This window comes from Pan paniscus, chromosome 4 (assembly GCF_029289425.2).
Source record: "Pan paniscus chromosome 4, NHGRI_mPanPan1-v2.0_pri, whole genome shotgun sequence".
Taxonomy (NCBI): domain Eukaryota; kingdom Metazoa; phylum Chordata; class Mammalia; order Primates; family Hominidae; genus Pan; species Pan paniscus.
In genome coordinates, this window is record NC_073253.2 from 167,032,882 (window position 1) to 167,048,495 (window position 15,614).

The window sequence follows — 15,614 nt, forward strand, 5'->3', positions numbered from 1 at the left end:
GTATAACTTTATGGGTGATATTGCATTGCCTAGCAAAGGCTAAACTTTTCTGCCAAGGAGGAAACAGTGAAGTAACCAAGACCTGCCAAGAACACATGTGAAAGAGTTAATGAGAAATGCCTGTGCATGTCTTTCCTGGTTCAAGGAAAAAGGCTAAAATAGTAAAACTGAACTAATTAGAACACATGAACGATATCAAACATCTCCAATGTTTCTCATCAAGTTTACAGAGTTTTACTGGTCTGGTGAAGTTACGCTCAAATCCAAAATGGTCCAGGAGCATAATTTGCCCTATAAAATCCACTTAACTATTGCTTAGAATGATATCTGAGTCATGTTTATGAAAAACTATGAGTAATGTACAGAGAAAACTTGAAATGTGCCTTCTCTACTTCTCTAGAGATGGCTCAAAAATGTAAAACAATGCTTACTTAAAAAAACGGGACCTTGGATTTTGGAAAATTTATCAGATTAGAATAAAAAGATGATTTTAGATTAAGGTTTGAATTAACCGGCAGCCTTGCAGAAGCATTTCATGTTTTAGAAAAGTTAGATATTCTTTGCAAAAGACATTATTTTCTCTGCAGAATAGCTGCAGATTATATACAACATGACACATTTACTCCAAAAGCTCAACTTTTAAAAAAAAATTATTAGTTCTACGATTTTAGACCAAAAGAACACTCTAAGGCAACATAAAAAGTTGAGAACAAGAAACAAAGAGCCCATAAAACAGATAAATCATAAAGTTACCTCTATATCCTGGATAATCTTTGGGTATAATGACCTATAAAATGAATTTGGAGGGCCATCTGTGGGTCTGTTTTTAAACAGGTACTGATCCCTGGCAAATAAAAACAAACAGATGTTACATTTTTGCACATAAAAGGGTGAATTTTATCTAAACATGGTGCTGACAAAGATATATCTTTCATCTCTTTTAATTTGCATTGAGTTTTAACAGTTCGAAAGCAGGATTTCTGACAAATTTACATGTTACAGACAAGTTTAGCTCAATTCACAGCTCTCTAACAAAATCCTGATCTTGTTTTCTGAGTACTAATATGTAACAATCTAGCCTTTCATTCCATAGAGTTTAATAAAAAGCACTAATGTAGCTTTGTGAAAAATCTAACTTAGTACACATCAAACTTCCTCCCATAAGGAAAATACAGCCCTATATGCACCTCTGTCTGTAGCTCTCTCTCTTTGCTAACTGGGCCATACAGCATAGAGCTAGCTATAAAGCTGCATCAGAGTTATGAGTTTTCTCTGAAAAATCCTATCACTGTTATTACTTCCTCAACCAGCAGTAATAACAAACAGCAAAATGGCACTATCTGACTTTCTCATATTTTTGTCATATCTATATTTTGGTAATGGTATCATCCACTAAGCAAAATGTGAAGGAAAAAACATAAATACATAGCTTTGAAACGCCAAATCCCATTCAAACTATATAATACAGTTAATAAAGGAAATACACATTTCAGAGGGAGAAATTTTAACAGCTTTAACTTTTTCTTCCAACTTTTGACCACTCATTTCCCCCCCTTTTTAAAAATAGGCCAGCACATTTGCAAGTATAATTGCATTTTTGAGTAATCAAGCTGACTCTATGTCAATGAAACTTTTTCAAGGGAACAAGCAACCCAAGTACTTACCACCCTCTTCTTTCTGAAAGTCCTTTCCATAGGGGATCAGTGCGCACCATTCGTTCAATCAGCTTCTTCCAAAGCATTCCTTCTGAGATCACTCGCTGCCATTCTTTACATACCAGCTCTGCTGCACACAGAGACCTGGCATCCAGGTACGAAAGAATGTTTTCTGCTATGTGATCTAAGCCTTGCTCTACAAAACAGAAAAGGGAATGAAGGAAGGGGAAGAGAGATAGAAAGGTACCAGCCATCATTTCCTTAAAGATAAGAGGAATAAAGAAATCCTGAACCAAGTAAAATATTTTAGTCATATCAAAAGTTCTACAGATACTCAAATCCATGAGTACATAAACATATCTTTTTGGTTCTGATTTTTTACGATAAAACAATTGATAGCAACTCTTCTCTGTGTGTAAAAGCTGACCTTGGACAGTTCTGTTATTTGTCAAATATTATGATAAGACTTTTCATTTTCTTTTATATAACTCTCACAGCACTCCTATAGGGCAATGACGCCCCAAATTTGACAGATGAAGCACAGAAAGGTAAAGAACTCAAGATTTTACACTCCCTTGGCTTTACTACTGGAACTCAGATTTCTTGCTTCAAAGTTTGTGTTCATTCCCATCTTACTCACTGTCTCTCATAACAAATCATATCCCCATTAATCCATACCCGGTGTGAATCCCTGGGATATCAGAAGACAAAAAAGGCAAAACACCGACTCATCTTGAAAAACTTACGAAAAGTTAAATGGAAATCCAAGAATTAAAGTCGATTGTGCTTAAATGTATTTTTGTCAATCTTTTCATCTCCCTTTCGTGAGTATCCATTTTCTGTTCCTAAACAGATGGGACAATCCTCAAAAGCAATAGCCCCATGTCTACAAATCCTAGAATCTTAGAGGTCATTGGCTTCAACCTCCCACGATACAAGGATACTCTCAAAGAAAACCACTTTCAGCCTCTGCCTGACATTCACAATGGGAAGATGATCAACATGGCCACCACTGTTGCCACCTGTAAACTCCCATCCTGTGGCAGTAAGTATGTCTTCTACAGTTGCAAGAAATAAAGCTTCTCCCCAAGCTTATTCTGTGTAGGGACGAGAACACAGAACTTATCATCAGAAAATTCCCATTTCAAGTCCCAGGTTCACCACTTACTAGTTCTATGACATGAAACAAACACTGAAACATCCCTGTGCCTTGAATTTTTGTGCCCTAACATACAAAATGGTAATCACCAGTAACAACTATCCTTTCTTACACTGTCTGTCAGAATCAAATTCAACAGTTTTATGAAAACATTTTATAGACAAGCACTCTACAAGGTTAATATCTGTTCTCTTTTCTCAAAATAATTAGAAGTAGTATAATAGCACTAAACTTGGTTGTTGAAAGGCCAGATGTAGGTAAATTATTAAACTTTCAGAGTCTCAGTTTCCTCATCTGTATAAGATTACGATAATCTCTACTTGATTCTGAAAATATCAAAATGAGATGATGCATGAAAAATGCTTTACAAACTAAAGTTCCTTCAATTCTAAGAATGACTATTATTATACCATTGGTTATAATTTCCAGGTCCTTCATATACTAAAATTCTCTTACTCTGGACTAGATCAAAGACCCAAGCTATGGTCTAAGAATAAAGACTACACTGGGACCACTGTCCTTTCCTGCATGTCATTTACAGTTAATGTGGTCAAAGGCTGCACTGCCTTCATCTGATAGTCATATCACAGAAGACGCCTAAGATGGCAGTAAGTTAGAATAAAATCCCAGGCCTCTCCCCCAAAAACATCTATTGAAACAATTTCCCCGAATGCTCTATTTGTACAGCTAGTTGGAAAGGTGGGGGGCAGCTTTGTGCGGTTTATATTTATCCTTACTATAATTCACCTTCAAAGCTTTGTCTGACCCATCCATTTCAGTCTCTAGAATTCTGATTTTTGTCACACCCAGAAGAGTGGGTATTCCACACCAGACCTGCATGATGGGCTAAAGTACTAAGGCAAACATGTTAAACCATGTTGGCAAACATGTTAAACGGGTCAGAACCAAGGACAGCACCCACGACACTAGCTATTAGTACCTATTATTATAATATTTCCCTCCAAGCTAGCACTGATGCACGCATCAATATGCCCAGGGCACCCACACTGCGCCATCCGGTCTGTAGTCATCTATATGTGCCATTGCCCAGTCCATATCTCTCTATTCTGTCCTCGGAGGTATTTGGAAAAATCAGCAGATGATGATATTACCATCTATTTACATCATTCTTCAGACCTACCTACTAGCCTGGTAACTTTATCCAAAAAGGAAATAAGGTGAGTAGGGTATGGCTGCTTTCATGTTCCCATGCTGGGGTTTACTACATAAAGTTGTATTGCAATTTTTCACTTACATGTTGACACTAGCTGCTTGGTAACCCTTTTAAACACATCTAGTTCATGTTCATTATAGAAAATTTATAAAGTGTAGATGAGCAAAAATTTTTAAATCCCTAAACCCCATTTCCCAGAGATGGGAACCACTTTTCACATTCTGTATACATCCTTCTAGGTTTACACAACCACACACAATCTTTTCAGAGGCTGATTAGCCTTTGAAACTCATCTAAGAATTCTGCTAAAACACAACATCAAATTTAATAGCTAAATCCCCCAAAAACACCTTCTCCAGTTCTTAAAACCAGGAAGTCTGCTCATCAATCATCTCTGGTGCTATCATGCAAGACTACCATGTGCAACTGTACAAGCTGTACAGGGCACAATTGTACCCAATAGTTCTGCATACTGATTTTCAATTGCTTCACAATGTTCTACAATTTGAAAAATCACAACCACAGGTTTTGCCACTATCCAGGCATACAATGTATTTAGGCCTACTTGTTTATAGGAGCTATGTGATTGCTAAATATCTTCACATCTTTCTCAAACACAACTTTGCTAACCTTTGTTTTAAAGCCATTATTCTTGGGTTGGGGGGATGGTGGGATTAGGTTAATGGGAGTGAAAATATGTTGTTTCTTTCTATTATCACTATACTATCTATTCTAAGCACACTATCCCTTCATCCTTTATAATCTGGCTCCAAATAGTTAATTATTTTGTTTTCAATTCTTTCAATTTACTTCAACATTTTGGACAATTTAACATTATTTGGAGTTTGGTCTTCTTGGTACCATTCTCAAAGGTTTCACAGGGACTCACTCTATCACCCAAGTTGGAGTACAGTGGCACAATCATGGCTCACTGCCACCTCAAACTCCTGGGTTCAAGCAATCCTCCCACCTCAACCTCCCAAGTAACTAGGACTACAGGCACATGCCTCCACACCCAGCTAATTTTTTTTATCATTTGTAGAGATGAGGTCTCACTATATTGCCCGGGGTGGTCTCCAACTCCTGGGCTCAAGCAATCCTCCTGCCTTGGTCTTGAAAGTGCTGGGATTACAGGCGTGAGCCACTGCGCCTGGCTGCCTTTCTTCCATCTTCTATGTTTACTTAAAATCAGGGAAATCCAAGGATAATCACATGGGGTTCTGCTTGTGCCTCTCCATCACTAGGATTGACAAATTATTCATCAGAATTTCAAACTGCAGAATCCGTCAGCCTTCTTTTATCACATTTTTGTTCAGTCTCTAGCCATGGACTAACAGACTTAGCTCTTTCAATCTTTCTAACGCTGGGGTACTTATCTATCTTCCTTTTCTGATTTCTACACTTAATATTGGAACATAGCTAATTACAGCATCTCACTCTGTTGCCCAGGCTGGAGTGCAGTGACATGATCATGGCTCACTACAGCCTTGACCTTCCAGAATCAAGTGATCCTCCTGTCTCAGCCTCCCTAGTAGCTGAGACTACAAGTATGCACTACCATGCCAGGCTAATTTTTTTAAAAAAAAATTTTAGTAGAGACAGGATCTCACTATGTTGCCCAGGCTGAGAACATAGCCACTTTTAAAGTAATGTAAACTTCATATCATTAACCCAAATCCTCCTAATTGGTTATAAACACATCTCAAACTAATTCCCCTCTAGAACCCTCTGCTCTCTGAAAGGTGAAACAAATGGCAAGACAAGGATGCATTAGGGGCTGCATGGTGGCTCACACCTGTAATCCTAGAACTTTGGGAGGCCGAGATGGGCAGATCACTTGAGTCCAGGAGTTTGAGACCAGCCTGGACAGCATGGCAAAACTCCATCTCTACTAAATATACAAAAATTAGCCATGGTGGCACACGCCTGTAATCCCAGCTACTTGGGAGGATGAGGAGCGAGAATCACTTGAACCTAGGAGGTGGAGGTTGTAGTAAGTGGAGATCATGCCACTGCACTCTAGCCTGGGTTACAGTGCAAGACTCTTTTTTAAAAAAAATAAAAAATAAAAAGAATGCATTAGATACTCGCCTTTTCAAACCTCAAAGGCTGCAACATCCCCATCATCTGTGACGGGAAAGCAGCACCCAAACCTTCAACCTATCTGGGTGGTCTATAAGCCTGTGTGGTTGTATCTGACTCAACTCAGGGTTACTGATTTTCAAAACAACAGCAACAAGAAAAGAAACCCCCAATCTTCTCCAGACCTACAAAATCAGAATCTCTAGACGGTAAGGCCCAGGAATCTGGGTGTGTTTTTGTTTTTTGTTTTGTTTTGTTTTTTTGAAACAGATTCTCACTCTGTCGCCAGTATGGAGTGCAGTGGTGGGATCTCAGCTCATTGCAACCTCCACCTCCTGGGTTCAAGCGATTCTCCTGCCTCAGCCTCCCGAGTAGCTGGGACTACAGGCGCACACCACCATGCCCAGCTAATTTTTGTATTTTTAGTACAGACGGGGTTTCACCATGTTGGCCAGGATGGCCTTGATCTCTTGACCTCATGATCCGCCCAACTCGGCCTCCCAAAGTGCTGGGATTACAGGTGTGAGCCACCGTGCCCAGCCAGGAATCTGTATTTTTAAGAAGTGCCACTAGATAATGCTGAAGTATTAGGAACTATTGGTTTATAGCAATGATATCCCTTTTAGTCCTCTTTGATTCCCCCATCAATTGCTCACAACTAGGCTATCATGAGTTTTTACAGAAATAAATCCCTTACTAATACTTATTTCTTCCTCTTTCAAATGCCATCAGTCCAATTAAGCAACATCTCAGTGATATCTATGAGATTTGACCTGTTTCCTTTGTCTGATACTTTAAATGCATTTCCTCCTTCTATGAGGCAGCATGTTTTAGTCTTGTGAAAAACACACTGCCTGAAAGTCAGATAAACTAGGCTGCATCTCAGTTCTGTCAACTGCTAGCTGTGTGACCTTAAGCAGATCAGTTTTCCTTTTAGGATCTCAGTCTTCCATAATATCAGAATGATATTAAATGTCTGAAATAAATTACATCATATAATCTTCACAATAACCTTCTGAGATAGGTACTCTACATACCCTCATTTTACATAGAGGGAACCTCCCAGTCTTGCTGCGAAAGTTAAAAAAACAGCATACGTAAGGAGCTGGGTAAATAAGAAGTTCACTCAAGAAATATCAGTCTTTGTTCTACTCTCCCCCAAATCCTCTCAGCAGATATCAATGGACAAGGCAGATACACAATATTCTTCGTTACCTTCTGCAGAAAAAATACTACGCATCTCCTCCAGCAAAAAGCTAAGCCCCCCCCTCTATTTTCTTGGTATAAGTCTCATGGCCCCTTAAATGTTTTGAGAAGAACAGGAATCACACAATCTCTATTCAGGTACCTTAGAGTGGCCACCCTCAGGAGCCATGCAGAGCATGTAACTTTCTGGTTTCAAGCCTATCCAGGACAAAGAGGTTACTGAATAAGGTGGTCCATTTGCCTGGGCTAAAAAGTGCTTTGAGGTGTTAAAACTAAGCATTTTCTGAAGTACCTATGTCTGGCTCTCATTACTCTATCATGCTGAGACTCCCCCATCTCTCACCACCACCCCCTCTTCCTAAGGCAACAAGAGGACACATTACAGCCTCAGAAAATTGAGGCCATAATACTTCGCACACAGTGCTGAAGACATGCTGCTGTTGTTAATTACAGGAACCAGATGAAAGTCTGGAAAAACTTCAATAATAAATTAAAACAATTAAAAGGCACAAATTTCAAAGCTCAATATGTAAATAACACTGTATCAAAACTCAAATGTCAATTAAATGCCCTTGACTACAACCAGTTTTAACACAGCTGCTTAGATCATACAATTACAGAAACTTTTATTATTTTAGAAATGCATTTCAAAGAGCAGCTGCAAAGAAACTTCCTTTCCCACCCACCCGTGTTATCCCTTCCCCCTCCCTAGTCACAAATCTAGTTGTAAAATCTGAAGTTCTAAACGTTTTAAAAGAAAACAATGCAATTGCTAACAGCAACAGTCCTCAACGGATGCCTTTCACTTGGAAAACACCAACCTAAGGTTTCAGACAGAAACGAAGTGAAAAGAAGCTCAGGTCACAAAGTCTAACATCTTTTTTCCATAAAACACCCAGGAAACAAAACAACAAAGTGACAGACACCTATATGATGTCAGAATGAATCAATTCGGGAATCAGTGGGTGAATAATTAAAATTTCCTACCAATAAATCTTACTACCTCTGGAGAAGCAGGTGTTTCCTGCCTCTCTGGGCTTTTTCTTAAGCTGCCATCCTCAGAGTACCCAATAGATGCCAGGCATATTATAACATATTATCATTAATCCTCACACAATCCCCATAAAGTATTACTATTATTCCCACACAGATGAGGAAACTGAGGCTCCAGAAAGTGGGACCACACAGCTGTAAAGTGTAAGGGCTAGGATTCAAACCAAGGGCCTGTGTGACTCCAGCACCCATGCTTTTTCCTGTCACGCTGCTCTGGCCGTGTACCCAACCTAAAGCCTCATCTATGCTCTGTTTCTTCCACATCTCCTGGGACTTTTAATCTAATCTCTGTCACATTTATGGTCCATAATGGCTTATCATCCTTTCTTGAGGATAAGACAATTGAATAAACCAGGGCCGACAGCCAAGTGTTTCAAAACTCTTAATTGCTTAGACACCTCAACAAACAGATCACCAATGCTTATCATCCTTTTTGAAGTACAATCTGTCCCTACTTTACATGGTATGAATTTTCCCATTAACAACAGTTCTTACAAACCGCAAACTCAGCCTGCAGAAATTGACATTGCAGACTAAACATTTACTATGATTTTTAGAAAGGCATATCATAATTATCACTTTTTCCACTGAGCCAAAAGGAGCCAGAGACCACAAACATTTTCCATTTTCCCTATACTGACAGGTATGATATTCACAGCAAGCATTTAAAAGCTATAATTATAATTTTTACAGAATTAATGGTTTTCACAATCAAATGAAGTCGTAAGTTGACTGTCAATTTCAATAGTGTAAAAACCTCAAACTCAAGATGATGTACAGTAAAAATGAAACACCAAACTAGTATAATGATTCATAAGTTGCTCCACACATTATTAAATCTAAGTATGAACATGGACACAGACCTGTTTCTCCTGTGATGCTCTTAAAGCAGAGTGTGTGTTAAGGAACTAATGCCATGTTTAATCTAGGTCTACTAGATACTAACTAACACAATCAACTTGGCCAGCTTGTCCTCAGCTATTAGATTCATATGTATGATATATACTGACATATGTATATATGTTCAGATCAAGTCCTGTTAAAACAAATAGCATTTTAACTAAAGTATTTCCATGTCCCAGCCAATGGTCCATTCATTTCATGTAATATTCAATACCACAAAATTCCACTTTAACAGAGATATGGACAATGCCTTAACATTCGCTGTAATGAAAACTGAATTGTATGCAATTATACTAACCATATTTATATACATAACACATGTTCATCTGTTCTGCTTCTTCTCCAAGGCTGTATACTCCCTAAGAGATGGGGTTGCCTCTGAACTATACTCTGAAAAATCAAGAGAACTTCAACAGTGCCACCTTGTGGCTACTCTGCAAATACAAGGTGAGTTCCCTGGCACTCTAAAACGTTTGAGAAGCAAATTACAGGGAAGAAAATAAAACCAAAACGGTGGAAAACAAACAATAAATTGAATTGCTTGAGAAAAATGAAGGCATCCTCTCATCAGTTAAAATCACTTATGAGGGACAAATACAATCACCAACTTAAAAAAAGACTCTGTCTTTTCTTGGTGTGAGATGCAGTCTGATTCCATAGGTTTCTGGGTTTGAGTTCTGTACATACAGAGAAGCTGCATCATATGTACATGCCTCATCTTACTTCCATTCACCTGTAATTCTCTCTCACGCAATCAAAAGCATGTCTCCATCTCCCCCTCCCTGGATCCCTCCCTCATAATTAAAAGTGAGAATTATTGAACTGAGTTGTAATCCTTACATTCAGTACTTGGGGCCAATTTAAGGAATTTTCCTTAGCCTTTGTACTAATTTTTGAACCAACCCCTACCATCATTCACATCACCACCACTATAATCAAGACGTGTGATTCTGGGCATCTCACCCAATTAACTTCTCCTTGGCTTCCTAATCTACACAATGAAAAACAGGACTAAGTGATGGCTAAGATCCCCTTCAGCAATTAAATAGTACGATTCTAGAAAGAGAGGATTTACGTTTTGCTTTCCTAGAGATTCTAATGGAAGAAATGAGCAAGTCATGCTAGATTTCAGCATAAAAAGAACGGCAGTGTCAAATTTTTCTAAGCTAACTCTCAAATATCCTTAAAACTCCCATTGTAGAAGGTAAACTTACACGTTTTGGAAGAGAGATTAGAAATCAGAAGCTGGTTTGTCAATTTGCAGCCTCAGGTTTCAGGCCTGAGGCCTGAGCCTGGGTCTTGTTTGCTGTGGAAGTACTTAGAACATGAGTCTTGTTTGCTGTGGAAGTACTTAGAACACGGAGTCCTGATGTTCTAGAAATCACAGATAGGCTAAGGGAGGAGCTACTCTTTAAGAAGCTAGCCTGTAGCTCTGACAAGGGCTAGGGTTGTGGTAATGGTACTGGCTCATCCCTGGCTACTTCTAGGCTTATTTTGACATGGCAATTTTAACCACACACTACACTGGCCACATCAGAGGAAAACATTCTGGCCAGCATTCTCTATAGGAGTGAAATCTCTATATCTTACCTAGCCAAATTTAAATTGAGAATTTTTTAAAAAACAATATAGAAACAGAAAAAAATTCATGATTAATCATATTCAAAGGGGAGTTCAGCACAGTGGTGCATGCCTGTAGTACCAGCTACTCAGGAGGCTGAGGTAGGAGTATCACTTGAGCCCAGGAGCTCAAGGCCAGCCTGGCCCACGCAGCAAGATGCCACCTCGTTGAGAAAAACAAAAAGGTGGTACAGAACACAGCAAATTTTAAATTATTTTTTAAAAATCAAAGGGAAATAAATAGGTGGAGCACAGTGAAACCATTCTGCAGGAGACTCTTAAGGCAGATATATGTCATTAGACATTTGACCAAACCCACAAAATGAATAACAGCAAGAGTAAACCCTAATGTAACCTATGAATTTGGGGTAATAATGATGTGTCAGCTTAGGTTCATGAATTGTAACAAATGTACTGCTCTGCTGTGCAATGCTGATAGTGGGGCAGGCTGAGGGAACGGGTTATGTGAATATGGGAATTCTCTGCATTTTCCCTTCAATTTTGATCTGAACCTCAAACTGCTCTAAAAATATAAAGTCTACTTTTAAAAATCAAAGTAAATTTAACCAGATGTGTGTGTGTGTGTGTGTGCACGCGCGTGCATGTACACACCTATGTGTGTATGAGACATATATGGGAAGACAGTAGTGAGGGAGAGGATGCAGAAACAGCTTTTGAGAAATATAATAAAGACATGCTACCAGTTTTCCCAATGTATTTTTGCCATTCCTTAAGTGCCACTTCAGATACAAATGAATGCCCTAAACTTTTGGGACACTTCCCAAACATACAAACTATGTTTGAAGGGAAAAGAGTACCAGTTTTTTTAAAATTACATACAAAGGCAAAGTGCAGACTCTAAACTACATCAAAATAAAAAGCATATCATTAACTCATTCAACAGACCAAATGAAGCAACAGTTATGACCAATAATGAACACTTTTTTTTTTTTTTTTTTTTTGAGACAGAGTCTCGCTCTTGTTACCCAGGCTGGAGTGCAGTGGTATGATCTCGGCTCACTGCAACCTCCACCTCCTGGGTTCAAGCTATCCTCCCACCTCACCCTCCTGAGTAGCTGGGATTACAGACATCCGCCACCACCCCCGGCTAATTTTTGTACTTTTAGTAAAGACAGGGTTTCACCATGTTGGCCAGGCTGGTATCGAACTTCTGACCTCAAGTGATCCACCTGCCTTAGCCTCCCAAAGTGCTGGGATTACAGCTGTTGAGCCACTGCGCCTGGCCAGTAATGAACATTATTAAAGATACTGCCTATATTTCCTAGATAGATACTAAATTATAATTCCTCGAGTTCCATATATTAAAGTATGCGTCCCAAAGAAATGCTGCCTCACACAGTACTCATTCAATCATTTCATAAATATCCACCTAGGTCCTTGGGCCGGGCAGTCTTCAACTGCTCAGCTTTTGAAAAGACAAGTACAGTTACCTGGTAAAGCGGTAATAAAGTCCCGCTGCAACATGGGCTTCAGGTAAGAGTTAATATGTCCATGCTGATAATGACACATTCGTGAAATAAGATGTTCCACAAATTCCACTTGATCTGATTCAGACCACTGGTCAAAATATTTAATACACAAGTCTTTTTCTTTTTGATAGTTTCCTTCTGATGGCCTCTTTCTGGAGACGATCACAGATGATGTTCCATTACTTATCTATTTTAGAAAAACAAAAAAAAATTAGTTTAACAAGGAAAGAAACCTAATTAATATTTCATTAGAAATATTTTTCACCCTGTGTATTTAATCTTAAAATGCCACTTTTACCCTAAAGCCAAACTCATTCCTTTACTAATTCATTCAGGAATTAAAAATGTATTCAGGGTCTGTGTCCTCAAATTAGTCACTACAGGAAATGCCAAAATTATAGCTATTTCTAAAAGGCACCTTAAATTATCATTTTCCAATGCTTACTACAAAATGATGCTCTAAAGATATATACTGGGTATCTCTATACACGGGATATATATGAATTATCATCTCCAAAGATAGCTAATGCTGGAGATAACCATCTTAGAGAAACTGCTCAACTTGGCAAAGTGGCAACTGATTATTAACAGTTTGTTTTACTTCCTCAAAGTTGAAAGTTAATGCTACATTTATGCTAATGGTTCTCAAACTTGAGCTAGCATCAGAATAACAGGAGGGACTGTTAAACACACAGATTGCTGGGTCCCACCCTAGAGGTTTTGGTTTTATTAGTCTGGAGTGGAGCCCATGAATTTGTATTTCTAACAAGTTTCCCAGCAATGCTGATGCCACCGGTCCAGAGACTACACTTTAGGGACCACATGTTGAGAACCACAGGTCTATATAACAAAGATAAGCTGTGTTGTGTTGAAACCTGAAAGCAATTCAATCCAAAAAGCTTCATTTTACCCAACAGTTTCAATCTCCTCCATACTGTTTCCCAGGGCTACTAATCTGGCAAAACAGTTTAGACTTTCCCACCCTTCTTTTGATTATCTTCTCAGAAAGTGACCCAAGGTAAATAAACCATGTATACCTGAAAAGTTCTGCATCTTACGTAGGTGGTTTATGGACAACTCACAGACTCTTATACTAACAATGCATTTCTCATCAAATCTTCCTACAAGTCCTTACATAAAATCAGTACATATTTTTTAAAACTGAAACTACACACACTGCATCTCGACAATAACATTAAAAATAATCTCAATCACTAGACTCAAACCACAACTACTATGAAGTGCAGTAACCTCCCTGTCTAAAAACAAAATAACCTCAATACTTCTGTCAAACATTTGTCAAGCTATCTATTGACCACTCTTCTGACAGCCTCCTCATACATAATACCAGAAAAAATAACACAAAAGATAATTCTAAGAACTGAAGAGCTGAATTACAAATACCTATTAATTCCGTTAGGAACTTATCTCAGGAGTCTTACATGGAATGAACCAAGAGCTTTCACTATCAGTATGTCCCCTAACTTAAAGTGGACAAAATCCATCCCAGAGAAAACATCCTTTATAAATATCCAAAGGAGTCTTCAGTCTTCCTTGACAAAAAATCTTGTCTGAAGTTCTTATGTCCATATTTAGAGGTATGAGATGGGAAGGCATCTATCTTCCACTCAATTTATCCTACCGCCCCATTGTCGAGGAATGTTTCTTCCCTTGTATCTTGGGTGAGGAAAAGCTCACTGACACCAGGTACCACCAGGGGGAAGCATTGAACAAGGATTTTGAAATTTTGCTTTTACTAAGACATTTGAGTCTTAACAGATCCAAAAAATAAGAGTTCAAAACAGAGATGAAAAGTCTTTGCTGTGATGAATATTGGCAAGAATAAGGGGCATCTAAGTTGCTTTAAGCATAAGGATGTCCACCACAATATAACAAGGAAAAGTTAGAAATAACTGCCCAATTACAGGCAACTATTTAAAACAAATTCTAACACATCACCATTAAGAGCTATAATGTAAGCCACTAAAACTAGCATATAAAGTAAGATTTTGGCCAGGCATGGTGGCTCATGCCTGTAATCCCAGCACTTTGGGAGGCCCAGTTGGCTGGATCATTTAAGGTCAGGAGTTCGAGACCACTCTGGCCAACATGGTGAAACCCTGTCTCTACTAAAAATACAAAAAGAATTAGCCAGGCATAGTGGTGGGCGCCTGTAATCCCAGCTACTCAGGAGGCTGAGGCAGGAGAAATGCTTGAACCTGGGAGGCGGAGGGTGCAGTGAGCTGAGATTGCACCACTGCACTCCAGCCTGGGGTGCACAGCAAGACTGCGTCAAAAAAAAAAAAAAGTGATATTTTTATAGCAACAGAACATGCTTATGAAATAATATCAAGAAACAAAAGGCAAGATCCAGGATTTTATAAAACATTATGATCACAGTAATTCATGACAAGGGGAACACACCATGACAGAGTAAAGGATATACATCAAAATCTCAAAAGTGCCTTATCTTAAGAAAGAAAACTATGTATGCTTTCCTTCCCCCTTATTTCTATATTTGATTCCAAATAACTTGCCAAAATAATGGTTCATAACAGGTTAAATATAATGATAACAACTTGCATTTGTGTACTGCTTTATAATTTACAAAGTACTTTCACAGCCATTAATTCATTTGATAAGCAAAAGTGTTATTTTATTTACAGATAAGTTCCTAATCATCTGGCCTCCCTAGAGTGTTTGTATAACTATTAACTAGTTGACTGAAAGATAAATGAAAGAAAAACTGAAAGCTAAAGTGTGAAGAACCACTGCCAATTGAAAAATCATAGTAAATGAAGAGCATCCCACTGCAAAATAATAAACGTGGAGGGTACAAAACTCAGTCTGTACACAGTGTTAAGAAGAAAATAACAGCATGTGCACTATTCTATAGCACATTTTCAATATGCTATTTCCAGCCACGTGCTCAGCCCAGCAAGCTCTTCCTAGCATTGTTTTTCTTTGCTTCATTTCCTCTTAAATGTGTTGGATGCACTTTGTTCCTGCTAACTAATCTATCTTTTCAGTTTCAAATCAAATGAACCCAGAGAATTTATTTTTACATTATTATCTTCAGATTTAGATTTGTTTTGCTTTTAATCCTGTCTTCATGAAGGAGAAAGCCATGTGTACCAGCATGGTTGATAAACCACCAAATCGTGAAACTTTGCTTGCTCCCCAAACCCCCAACCACACACACATACACACACACACACACACACACACACACACACACACACACAATCTGGGAAATTGGGAAGAAAACTGGC

The 15,614-nt window shown here is 38.5% G+C and overlaps 1 protein-coding gene across 8 annotated transcripts in view; it reads right to left on the bottom strand.

Moving 5' to 3' along the window:
- FBXW11 (F-box and WD repeat domain containing 11) overlaps nucleotides 1-15,614 on the bottom strand; it is a 150,066-nt gene that overhangs the window by 36,868 nt on the left and 97,584 nt on the right. For all 8 annotated transcript variants that reach the window (XM_003813987.7, XM_003813986.7, XM_003813988.7 and 5 more), the window contains 3 exons: nucleotides 12,304-12,529; nucleotides 1,665-1,851; nucleotides 754-844 (listed from right to left, as the gene is read on the bottom strand). In XM_003813987.7, coding sequence (XP_003814035.1) covers nucleotides 754-844; nucleotides 1,665-1,851; nucleotides 12,304-12,529 — 504 coding nt within the window. The remainder of the gene's footprint in view (nucleotides 1-753; nucleotides 845-1,664; nucleotides 1,852-12,303; nucleotides 12,530-15,614) is intronic.